General features: G+C 35.6%; 2 protein-coding genes and 1 pseudogene across 2 annotated transcripts in view; all 3 read left to right on the top strand.

The window, feature by feature from the left end:
* On the top strand, positions 1 to 4,992 carry LOC107720619 (arrestin-C-like; annotated as a pseudogene).
* Positions 4,993 to 6,174: 1,182 nt separating this feature from the next.
* LOC107720535 (solute carrier family 35 member F4-like) lies at positions 6,175 to 10,557 on the top strand. The gene is made up of 7 exons (XM_016528270.1): positions 6,175 to 6,250; positions 6,375 to 6,687; positions 8,028 to 8,244; positions 8,365 to 8,490; positions 8,797 to 8,986; positions 9,132 to 9,221; positions 10,310 to 10,557. The coding sequence occupies exons 1-7, from the start codon at positions 6,178 to 6,180 to the stop codon at positions 10,555 to 10,557; spliced, it is 1,257 nt and encodes a 418-aa protein (XP_016383756.1). The 5' UTR covers positions 6,175 to 6,177.
* Positions 10,558 to 11,134: 577 nt separating this feature from the next.
* Positions 11,135 to 13,241, top strand: part of LOC107720620 (Sjoegren syndrome/scleroderma autoantigen 1 homolog) — a 12,474-nt gene continuing 10,367 nt past the window's right edge. Inside the window, exons 1-3 of the mRNA XM_016528361.1 lie at positions 11,135 to 11,235; positions 11,584 to 11,729; positions 12,998 to 13,082. Of these exons, the coding sequence (XP_016383847.1) occupies positions 11,220 to 11,235; positions 11,584 to 11,729; positions 12,998 to 13,082 (247 nt within the window). The 5' untranslated portion in view covers positions 11,135 to 11,219. The remainder of the gene's footprint in view (positions 11,236 to 11,583; positions 11,730 to 12,997; positions 13,083 to 13,241) is intronic.

Below are 13,241 nucleotides of genomic sequence, written 5' to 3'. Positions count from 1 at the left end.
ACCCTGCGCCTCTGACTTCACCAGACAGGCTGCGGATTACCAGAGAGAGGGAGCAGATCACCCTATCGCCCTACCAGTGAAAAGGTAAAAACTGCACATGGTTTCCACATGGTTCTCTTCCTTTTTAATGCATTTATAAAAGCCTGTTTGACATTGACAACCTCTTAGTGTCTCTTTTTTATTTTATTTTGATCAGTTCTTTTTGAAATTGTAAATTGCGCACACAACCTTTCTGATTTCTCTTCATGTTAGTTCTAGTCAAATATTCCATCCATGTGATTTGCATGCAAAAATAATCTCAAAGCCTAGTTAACTTTGCATATTTAGAAAGATTTACAGCAAAGCATCTGAGTTCACTGGATGAGCAATGCCGTACAGGCTTATATTAAATTTGGTTGAGAGAAAAATAAAAGTGGGGCTGAAATCTCATTGGATGAGATTAGCTCTACATTCACACACACACAAACACACATCACGGCTTCGTATACACACATAGTGATGTAGAGGCAATAAAGAGTAGGGATAGACGCACACAATGTTATTTTAGTATCACTGAGGTGCTATTATATATTTTATTTATATTTATTAATATTTTCTGTTTTCTTTTTAATTTTAGTTTTTTTTTTTTTTTTACAAATATGTCTATACAGTTTTAATTTGTATTCTAGTTTTAGTTTTAGTTGTTTTAGTACAGCAAATTAATCTAAATGAAAATGAGAAATGTTGCCTTGGCAACTAGCTAAAATAAAAAAGTTCAAATTTGTTATGTTTCATTTCAGTTAATTTTATTTAATATCAAATAACAGAATTTGTTTATGCTTTCAGGTTTAGTTTTCGTTAACTGTAACAACACTGACACACACTCACAGTCTTGTCACCTTGACAACAGGCCTGTTTTTTTATCACTGTTCATAATATTCTCTTTTTCATTTATTTCAGGAAAATCCTTCTGCGATGGTAGACAAGTAAGTTTTTTTTCCCTTTTAGCTCTCACCTTTGAAAATTTATGCTGTTCTCATACAGAAAACAGCTGCCAAACTGTTTTTTCTAAACTTCTAATTTACCATTTTATTTAGCATTTCACTTGTTGTACTTCAATGACCAAAACAATTTATTAAACATTTATAGAAAGTAATTTAGGTAGTAGCGACCCTCTGGTGAACTCCAATATTGTTGGATCAAACTTTTCACCATAATATTTATCAAGTTCTTAGTTCTCAGTTCTTTCTCAGTTTTTTTTTTTTTTGATTTTAAAATTATATTTTTCTTTTGTATTCCATGCTTTTTTTGTCACTTTATTATATTATATTCACGTTACAGTAGGTTATGTCCAAGCAATGAGCAATGAGTCTGCAAACTGTAAACATTGTTAATGTTTTGAATGATTTAAGAGATCAGAAATTAATAAACCACTTAATATAGCATATCTAAGTAGGATAGGATAGGATAGGATAGGATATCTGGTATGTTTATTAATCCCCTGAGGGAAATTCAACAGTAGAAGCAGCACATATTGAAAAACCATTGCATGTGTCAGTTAGGACGTTCTTGTAAGTTTAGAATAGAACTTATCAGGTGGGAACATTCACTAGAGTCCAGCATGAACGTGTCATAAGCTGGCAGTCACAATCAATTACCAGGCATCCCCTTTGGAGTAAACACAAGCTGCCTCCATTCATGGAGCCTGGATTAGCACAGGTTAGTCCAGGACTTGGCTTTGAAGTGTCTTAAAATACTAAGCTTTAACAGCTTGAAGACTGCTCAGGACGAGAAGGTCAAACCTGCAAATGCAAATACAGTGCTCAGGTAGAGGTGGCTGAAGAGGTTAATACCTGAGGTATAGGCCTAATAGGACAAGAGACCCCATCTCACTCCTCTTTGCATCACACCCTTTTACTAACTAAACCCTTTATCTTGTTTTATCAGTGTTTACTGATAAACCACAAACCATATTTCTTACTGTTTCTTTTCCCCATTTTCCCTTTTTTTTTTTTGTATGTTCAAAAAGAGTTTTCAAAAAGACCAGTGGAAATGGCCAGGTATGACTGAACTCAGCTGATGACTTGCTGTTTTGTCAGTTCCTCATTATATTGAATTTTCATATTACATTATATGTATAATATATTCATATTACATTTTGACGATACATGTATGTAATGCACTGTTTGTGTTTCAGCTCACTCTCTACTTGGGGAAGAGAGACTATGTTGACCACATTGACTCGGTTGACCCTGTTGGTGAGAAACTGTCTGCATTTATTATTGAAACAGAAAACAGGTAATATCCAACAACTAAATTGGAATTGTCTCTTATTATTAAACAGAGGGTTTACTGAAAATCGATCCTGCAGACCTTGGAGACAGAAAAGGTATTGCCAGTATCAATGTGCCTCAATAAAACAGAACAATATTTAATAGTAAATAATAGTTTGTTTGTTTGTTTGTTTATTTATTTATTTGAAAGAGAGGTCAAAATGACTTTGGGATAATAGAAGAAAAATGAATGGATTCGTGTAAAAACCAATGTTTGACCAGTTTCTTGCTTCATGCAGTTTGGATTCAGCTGGCCTGCGCTTTCCGCTATGGTCGTGAAGACCTGGACGTGATTGGGCTTTCCTTTAGAAAAGACATCTGGATTCAGCACATACAGCTATATCCTGATGCAGGCCACAAACCCACCCTGACAGAGATGCACGACACTCTCCTGAAGAAAGCTGGAGGGCAGGGTCATCCCTTCACTTTTAATGTAAGGCATCTGCCAGATATTTTAATATATATTTTCTTTTGTTCTTTTGCCACTTTTTTATTATTTGTTACTTTTTATTATACCATTTATTTATTTACAATTTATCACAAAATAATCTGCATAGCCATGAAAGGACTTAAATTGAAATGATCTGCCTTTCAGATTCCTACCAACCTTCCCTGCTCTGTTACACTTCAGCCTGGCCCAGATGACAAAGGAAAGGTGAGATGAAAATAGGACTGAATGATATATATTATCTTCAAATAGAAATGCGCTGAATGGACTTGCTCACAGCTCTGTTCTTGCAGGCTTGTGGTGTTGATTTTGAGGTCAAGGCCTACTTGGCCCAATCAGCTGATGACCCCGATGAGAAGATCGACAAGAAGTAAGTGTGTTACTGGTTATTTTGCGCATTCAATTCATGTTAAAACACTGATAATTCACTGAATTTTACTAATCATTTTTTTCTGTCCTCTCCCTCCACAGGGACACCTGCCGTCTTGTCATTCGCAAAATCCAGTTTGCTCCTGATCTGGACAAAAAGCTGAGCTCTGCAAGAGCTTTATGATGTCTGATAAGCCTGTTTTTCTGGAAGCCTCTCTGGACAAGGAAGTATGTAACCTCTGATGCACTGCAGGCTTTGATATTTACCAAATCAAGAAGAAACTCATGTCTTTTTTGTCTTGATAACAGATCTACTACCACGGCGACCCCATCCCAGTCACTGTTAAGATCAAGAATGAAACCAACAAAGTTGTGAAAAAAATCAAGGTTACAGGTGAGATTGATTAAAAGAAATTTCAAATAATTCATAAGTTGTATATATGACAAATAATGTAGCTTGACTGTTTATTATCAAACTAATTGCATGACTACTTCCAAATAAGTCAATAAATGGACATGAAATGCTGCTTTGAGTTGTCAAATATGCAAAAAGAATAAGACCATGGAGTGGTACAAGAAAAAATAAATTAGTAGATCTTGGAAATCAGGTGCCAGGGATAATGGTTAATTATACATTTTAGTAGTCATTTACATTTATTTGTTAAAAAATAACCACAGAATGCAGTCATTGACCAATCAGAATCGAGTATTACACCAGGTGGTATAATAAATATAACTGATGTTGCATTCATTATTCTCATAGTTGACCAAACCACAGACGTTGTTCTCTATTCAGCCGACAAATACACCAAGAATGTGCTGTGTGAAGAGTTTGGGTGAGTCTTATTTTCTTCGACAGGGGCTTATTTTCTTGTATGCCAGCTATACTGAAGATCTCTTCGCTGATCAGTCTTAAGTTCTCTAAATTGTCTATATGATTCAAATGCAGGGAAACTGTAGAAGGAAATGCAAATTTTGAAAAAACCCTCCCAATCACTCCTCTGCTGGCAAACAACAAGGAGAAACGTGGCCTGTCGCTGGACGGCAGGCTTAAAGATGAAGACACCAATTTGGCCTCAACCACTATGTGAGTGTTTGTTTCAGCTTTACAAACGTTCATGAAGAGTTTTACAGAACGCCTCATAAAAATGAAGTAAACGTGCTCGTAATCAAGTTTTTACAATACATTCACTTCATTGTTTTTCCTATTTTCTTCAGAATAAGGGGAGGTATGGATAAGGAGATGCTGGGAATCCTGGTGTCCTACAAGATCAAGGTTAACCTCGTGGTATCTGGAGGAGGGTAAGGAATTCTTTCTTTGACAAATTTGTCCAGTCTGTGCTAAACTTTGCTGTTTATAAATAAATGACAATTATACATTTAATATTATTACTGTTTTTAATATATATATATTTTTTCCTCTATTTTTTCAGTCTGCTGGGAGGCTTGACAAATGCAGCTGAAATGCATTATGAGAAATCAGAAACGCACCTTTATCTAACCTTTTGTTTTTTTCCATACAGTGATGTGACAGTAGAGCTGCCTCTGACCCTGATGCACCCTAAACCCAAAGGTATACCAACTTTTTCATCAATATAGCCATTGCCCATGGCAAGTTTTAAATGACGTCCAAACATTGTTCGCCAATGTTTATCACCATAAATAATCTCACTCCCTTACTTTGTGTTTCCCTCTCTGATTATAACAGATTGAATGCCCATATCAGATTCCACAGGACAGATGTTATCCTCAAGTACATTCCCTCAGCACTTTCACAGCAAGACAGAAGAAAGAAAGTCGCACGGCTCCCCATTAAACAAAGAAGGCATTTCAGACAATGCCAGGAGTACCTCACAACACAAATTTACAAATTTAATAAACAGTTTAAAGAATAAATCCAACTTGAAGACGTAAGTGTGGGGTGAATGGTTGCCTTGAGGTTCTCAGTCCAGGAATAACATACCTCTTCTTTGTGAAAGGGCTCCCTAATGGTCGTCATCTTACCTATAAATGAACCCATAGGATATAAAGTGTGTCTGAGCAATGCATTTCAGTGTATGGAGTTTGATCACCTCATTATGTATGCTTGTGTTAACTTGTCTTGCGTAGAGTCTAGAGCCATTTAAACCAGCAACATTTAAATCACAGCAATTCATGTGATTTTGTGTCTTGTTTGTTTTGTCATGTGTGGAATTTTTGACTCTTGAGTCATTAAACCAAATAAAATACCTATAAAACCTTCATTGACATTTGTTTTTATATTGAGTACTATAAATTATAAAACATGAATATAGTTTAAATGTTAGAGAATTGATCAAATGACAGCTGAGCTGACTAAAGCAATTTCAACAAATTGCTGTTGTTCAATGAATTTCAGACACACTATTTGTTGGTCAGAACCCAGCTATTGGGGCATGTTGTCACAAAAGATCATTATAAGTTCAATAAGCTATATTTTTTTTCTGGGCAATAATAGTGCCCAAATTGTATGCAGTGACTGTTAATAATAATCTCGATTATTAACTAGCTCAGATGTCAATGTAAAGTTAATTATGGGTACTAGAGATATTCATTTGATCATATTTACACACTGTAAAAAGTGGAATTGTCACCTCAAAGAGCTATTACTGCCTAATTAAACCTTTGTAACCCTAAATATTATTTTGATTTGAAAAAAAAGTTAATTTAGACCTTTAAGAGTTCAGTATCAGTAAATGTATTATTATTATTATTATGCTAAACTATCAATGCAAAACCTCACTTTACTTGCTTAAATTTTGTTTTAATTAACTGTTTTCTATGTATTTTGTACCCACAACATAAAAACAACTAACATCAGCACTAACTGCGATTTAACATCATTTAGCAAGTGAGACTGTAAGCTGTTAAACCTGAGATTTTTAATCACAGGTGGATATGTAGTAATCCGCACTTAACGTGTGTTTACTTAAAGCATATTACTGGTATTAGAGTCCGAACTCATAGAGAGACTCAAAACCCTGACCCAATGGTTAGGGTTTTTTTTTTTTAAAGAGAGCACAACGAGCAATGAACAAACTCTCAGCCAAGATATCTCCTTCCTCCGGACCCCAACCTGTCACACTTCACCTGCCCACACCAGGTAACGTTTTTCAGCTTTTTCATATAGTCTGTTGGTGCTTTCTTTTTGGTCTGGAAATCTGTTATTGAAGTAGGAAGGAAAGGCGTTTGTAATTCTTTAAATGTCTTGTGTTTGTTCTTCTTAGCAAGTGAGAAGGATCCTCAGGAGCAGACTTTAGTTCAGGATGAATCTGATGCAGAAAGACTGTCTAAACGCTGTTGCACTCGATGTCCATTCCGAGCCGTACAGAGGGTGACATGTGGGCTCATTTTAGGGGCTTGTGTAGCTGTTTCCTGGGCCTGGGGTACTAATAGTGCTAAAGAGACTCTGATAAGACATCCCGCCCCGTTCTTTATCGTTTGGTTTTGTAGCATCTGGAACATTCTCTTTTTTCCACTCTACTATCTGTGTCATCTTCTCACGGAGAAACAGAAGCAGTTGCCAACCACCGAGTTCAGGTTAGAAGAAAACATTTTTAAATGAATGTTGTTTTATGTACACTCATTAAAATAAAGGTTCTTTATTGGATGGTTCCATGAAGAATCTTTACTATACATGGAAACTTTCCACTGGGCATTGCACTGCATCCATTGCATATTAAAAATTGCTGTTAAAACGCTATTTTGTAACTTTTATTTTTAAGCATGCATATCTTTATGACTTGCTCATGTTGGGATGCATGTTTTGCAGTCCAAACCCCCAGCTGTACATCTTTCATGCAATATTAATTTTCTAGAGTGCAGAAGCAATTAAAGCAAGTTCAATCTAAATAATCATTATTGTATATAAATCTTATTTTAATTTAAGCTGTTTAGTGCAAGCTGCTTTCAGTCTCTAATCCTCTCAGCTTCTACAGTTAAACAAATGACAACTTTTCATTAATGAATCAATGCCTGGCCAGCAGCCCATTATCAGTGCAAAGTCATCACTGACACTGGCTGCAAAACCTTCAGCAATATCAGATGAGGTAGGCTGCAGCTTTATTATAAATTGTAGTGTGCATGCACAGAGTCCTGACTAAGCTGTATTTTTACACATGGGGTTTAGAGTTTTCTATTTATAAAGTAGCCAGCTAAAACTGCATGCATTCTTCTTTACCAGTTAAAGATCCGTATATCAGTTTATGTTGCAGAATGTTCACATGCAACAAACTAATTCTTTAAATTATCTCATAAGTGGACAGGAGCAAGTTGTCACAACCCTATGTATATACATATATGTTGTCACAAAAGTTTAATGTGTCAGAAATTACATTTTTGTCATTGATCTGTTTCTGATAGAGAAATATACGCTAATTTCACATCAATAATGCAAATAATAGAAACAGATAAATATGTATACGTATATAACATTGACTGTACATATTTTAGATTCATGTACATTGGACAATCAAGGAAAAATATAAAGTTTATTTAAGGTACATTTACCCTTTTGTGACAACATACCCCAATAGAGAGACATTGTTTTGACAAATATTTTTTAAGTAATACATTTTAAAACATTAGAAATTCATTCTTTTAAAACATATTTGACAACTTGCCTCTGATTTCAAAGGTTTTTGAATTAGGTTTTACAAACCCTCTGATAGAGAAAAGACATGTTTGTGTTATTGGACTTTTTACTCAAAAACGACTTACTAAGATAAAGCTTATGTGACAACTTGCCCCAGCCCAGTCTACCCTATTTCCTTACTTAAAAATTATGTGATAGAAATATGTTATGTGTCAGCATTGTTTGAAACTTAATGGCATTTGGATGCGTCATGCTGTATATATTTTGATCCTCTTGTGAATTGCAGAAAGTGCAGTCAGTTCCTGGGTGAAGAGTTGACTGTAAGGAATGTTCTGAAAGGAGCCGCTCCATTCTCTGTGCTATGGAGTTTATCTGGTTATTTGTACTTGTTGGCGCTTTGCCGCATCCCCAAAGTGGACGTAAGTGCTGTCCTCTGCTGCAGCCAGGCCTTTGTTTTCCTCCTTTCATGGATTGGACTCAAGGACCGCTTCATGGGTGTCAGGGTGAGCAATCAAATAAGATAGTGTTGTGTGAGTGATTTTATTATTGCTTGTTTTATCACCAGTTTTGAAGTAATCTGTTTTGTTTTTTTGTTTTTTCGTATTTGTCTATTCTGTATTTAGATAGTGGCTGCCATCCTGTCCATAACTGGCATTGTTATGTTGGCCTATGGGGATGGTTTCCATAGTGATTCAATCACAGGAGTGGCACTGGGAGTTGGTTCAGCTTCAGCTTCTGCTTTATTCAAGGTCAGCACTAGTGGTGAGGATGTGAATTCATCCCAGTGACTCTTTTGAATCAGTTCACTAAAAAGATTCATTCAGAATGGTATAGTGATTCATTCCGTGACCTTGTCAAGTTATGCAATTACTATAAGCGATTAACTGATTTGTTATCAATTGTCAGTGTCTACTAATGTAAGTGTGTCCACTACAAACCTCCAGAAAGTGTGTATAAGGTTAAGGGATTTCTTTAAACTTGTATGTGTGTAAACAACTGATACAAATGTAATTTTCTGCAGTTTTATGGTAATAGTTGATGTTTTCTTGTCTCAGGTGCTTTTCAGAAAGCGTGCAGGAAATGTCCAGCCAGGCGCTGCCAGTGTGTTGCTGTCTTGTGTGGGTCTGTGTAGTTTTGTCCTCTACTCCTGGGTGTGTGTGCTTTATTTCACACATGTGGAATACTGGCCTCCCTCTCAGCACATCCCCTGGGATAAACTCTGTGTCATGGCTTCTCTACTGCTTGGTAATTTATGCTTTTGTTTTCCACTACACATTATGTAATAATGATTGTACAATGTTAAAAATTACTTATGCCTTATATAAAAGATTTTATTTGCTTTTATATGAGGTATGTTTTATTTAATTTTCCTGTCCTGTTTTCTCTTAAGTTTTCAATTTGCTGGTAAATCTGGGAGGAATATTCACGTACCCCAGTTTAATTTCACTGGGAATTCTCTTGACTATCCCAGCGAGTGCAGGTATGTATTTGATTATAAATAAGCTGTCAAATAAACCTGAAGCCTCACAGACATATGCAATAGAGCGCTGCAGTGATGATGTATTTTTGTAGGACAAAAGCCCAATGGGATTTTTACTTTTGGATTATTGCAGAAAAGCTCTGTGACCAAAAACGTTTATGATTCTTACAAGTTTAATTCATCACGATAAACTTCACACATAAACACAACTTTTATGATCTATGAAACCTAAATACAATCGGCAAAAGTAAAAAGCTAAATGTAGTCTATAATGTAGGCATGACTTTAACAACTCTTTCAGTCTTAAAAACATTTTCCCTGAAAGTTTGCGTTAGAACAGTTTGCAAGAGCCCAAATATAAACACTGGCTGTAAAAGTGGACTAGTGAGTAGATGAGTTTTCCTTTTTGGTGTGATGATATTTTATGTCCCTGACAACCTCTGGAGTCCTATTTAGCCACTTAGTAACCACCTTTTTCAAGATAATAAAAGCTCTGATGGGGGATTTAAACTCTCAAAATCTGGCAACCACAAACATGAAAGGCTTTTTACCAATGCAAGATAACGCAAATGCCAATACAAATAGCAAAATAGCAAACAAATATCACATATGATTACGCTCAATAAATCGAGAGTAGCAGAAATACATGCAATTAATTATACGGCCCTATCTGAACTGAACCAACACTGAACTGACTTGAGCTAAATATTGACACTATTGACTTGCTTTAGAGCTGCTTTACAGCAGAATCTGAACTGTCTCCATGGATGACTTTCCATAATTGATTCCGATATTTTCCTGAAATAAAGGTGACTTAACTGACTTTACTTGAAAAATCATAAGGAGCTATTACTAAGATATTTTATGTTGTAAAATGAAACGTGAAAAAAAAAACTCATTCAAGAAACCCACTGACTTCATGAAGTGCAAAAATACTCATTTCTGGGTTTGGCCTGCAAAAATATGTCATCCCTGCAGCACTCTGTAGGCCTGCGTGTGTAAATGTGATTAAGCACCAGATGTGTAGTATTTAATTTTTGCACCTTGAGAATTGTCAAGTCTATTGCTCTCTTTTTGTCACTCATAAGCTGTAGATGCATTTGTGACTGAAACTCTGCAAATGAGCCATGTGCGAGCGGCGGCAGCCGGCATCATCTCAGTAGGGTATCTCATGCTGCAGCTTCCAGAAAACTGGGACGACAGCACTTTGCACTGGCTCAGCACACTGTGGCGTGGAAACTGGCGAGAGGACAGTATAGTTGGAGAGGAGACTGTAATGGACACTGCTGGGATTGCAAGAGCAAAACCCAAACCAGCTGTAATGACACTCAACTGAGCAGACTAGATTTTGATTTTAAGTGTTGGTGTGATAACATCATAAAATCTTTTGTGTGTCTGTGTAAATGTAATTACTCACATTGTAGTTCAGTTTTCATGTTGTTTGAAATTCAAAACATCTTTATTACTGAACCTTTATTACTGAACCATCAGATTCGATGATGATGATAAGATAATAATAAAATGAATGGCAAAACAGTGTCACGTGATCCTTCAGAAACCATTCTAATATGCTGATTTATTATCAGTGCTGGAAGCAGTTGTGCTGCTTCATGTTTTTTGGGGGGGTTTTTTTGGAGACTGATAATTTTTTCTGGATTCTTTTATGAATAAAAAGTTAAAAAGAACAGCATTTATTTCAAATTAGTCTTTTCTAACAATATGAGTCTTTACTATCACTTTTTATCCATTTAACACATCCTTGCTGAATAAAAGTATTAATTACTTTTTAAAAAGAAAGAACAAAATTTACTGACTCCAAACTTTTGAACGGTAGTGTATATATAAAATGTCATTTCCAATCAAAGTGCAAACAAAACTGCAGGTTCTACATTCCGTTCGCTAGATGGCGCCAGTCCGTTTTCACAGCACTTTGTACATTTCACCGCTGAAGTTTCGAGCAGGAAACGTTATCTGTGTTGTGAGGCGGCTGAGGAAAGCATGGCCCTAAACGCAGGTAAAATGTGAATAAATATTTATTCTGCTCCTGAGTTCCCTATTGTTATCTTTCATTAATCTTACTTTACTTCATTTACTTCCGTCGAGCTAAAGTACTGTAGTGCACTTGCAGCCGCGCTAAAATACCATCTTCAGGCTAGCAGGTTAGCGAGCGCTTCAGTGTCTGTCTGTCTTTATTTCATTCATATTATCTAACTCTTCGCAATCTCTTTAGCATAACTGACTATTAGTGAGGTCGTATAACTGTCTGAAAGCTCCATATACACAGATGCTAGCTGGTTGTTTCTGATCTGTGTACATCAATGAGCCAGACACATGAGGAATCTGTGTGCTCTGATGAATCTAGATGACTTTGAATGGGAGCCTCCCTCCGAGGCGGAGATGAAGGTGATTCAGGCTCGCCGGGAGCGGCAGGACAAGATCAGCAAGCTGATGGGAGACTATCTGCTGAAGGGCTACAAGATGCTGGGGGACTGCTGTGAGCTGTGTGGGGTGAGAGAGAAACATGTGTTACATTCATTCATCTGTGACTTCATAAAATTAGTGTTTTATTAGTCGAAGTACCTGCGAGAGCCTTTCAATAAATTGTAATAACTAAATGTACAGTAAGGTATCTGTAGATTGTAAATTATGGCCAATAATGATAGATAGTAGGGCTGCACAATTAATCGTATTTCTAATCGCGATTACAATTACGGATGCCACAAATACATAATCGTTCAAAGTGGCAATTAATCATTCAAAGTCCACTTATGTTATTCTGAGTGCTTAAGATGTGGGTTTTTTTCTTTCTACAGGTTATCTTAAGGTTTTTCCATTGTTTTACTTTTAGTTTTAGTATAACATTATAATACCATGCTAATTTTTACTTTTTTTTTTATTTAAAGAAGAAACAAATCCAATATAGTTGACATTTGAGGCTTATATAAGCAATAAAAGTTTTTCATATAGTGTTTTCAGCTCGTTTATTTTTATATAAAAATATGGCATGCAGTTACTTCAAACAATGGTATAAACATCATTCAATCAATGTAAATTGTGGTAATCGTAATTAATAATCGCAATTACAATTTTAAGGGAAAAATCGACAATTATGATTTTTGTCATAATTGTGCAGCCCTAATAGATACGTCCTTACAGTACCTTTCAAAAGAGGGTCAGTAAGATTTTACATATTTATTTTTTAAAGAAAAAGGATGCATTAAACTGACCAAAAGTGACAGTTAAGACATGTATAGTGTTTTTTATATAAATGCTGGTCTTTGAACTTTCTATTCATCAAAGAATCCTGAAAAAGTCACAGTTTCCACAAAAATGTTAAACAGCACAAGCGTTTTCCATACTGATGATAATAAGATATTAATTATACTGAGCACCAAATTGGCATATTTGAATAATTTCTAAATTATCATGTGACACTGACGACTGGAGTAATAATGCTAAGCATTAATTCACAGAAATAAAGCATGTTTCAAAATATATTAAAATAGAAAAAAAAAAAATATATATATATATATATATATATAAATACACATACATTTTAGTCATTTTTTGTGTTTTTATGTGACAATGTATACTATAAATGAAATTCAACAGCTACAAATTAAAGCATCACAGCATTGTATTAAACGGTATGAAATACAAAAAAATGGGGTTAAGATTAAACAGGACCCCACTGGAATTATAATAGCTAGTATTTAATTAATATTTATTATTGATTGAAGCGTGTATGAGGGAAGGAATGTCCTATATATTTGCAGACAATTCTGCTGCAAGATAAGCAGAAGAAAAATTACTGTGTTGCTTGTCAAGAGCTGGACTCCGATATTGACAAGGACAACCCAGGTACGTTTAAATGCAGCCTTTGAATTTTTTTATGTATGTACAGTCTTGTGTATCTCTGTTGACTTGTTCAATTTCTCTTTCAGCTTTAAACGCCCAGGCAGCCTTGTCACAGGTACGAGAGCGTCAGCTTGCGACTCAGCCTCTCCCTGAATCTAACGG

The sequence above is a fragment of the Sinocyclocheilus rhinocerous genome, unplaced genomic scaffold (assembly GCF_001515625.1).
Source record: "Sinocyclocheilus rhinocerous isolate Xijiao unplaced genomic scaffold, SAMN03320098_v1.1 scaffold603, whole genome shotgun sequence".
NCBI lineage: Eukaryota > Metazoa > Chordata > Actinopteri > Cypriniformes > Cyprinidae > Sinocyclocheilus > Sinocyclocheilus rhinocerous.
The sequence above is the reverse complement of the archived record's forward strand: the minus strand, read 5'-3'. Positions and strand labels throughout refer to the sequence as shown.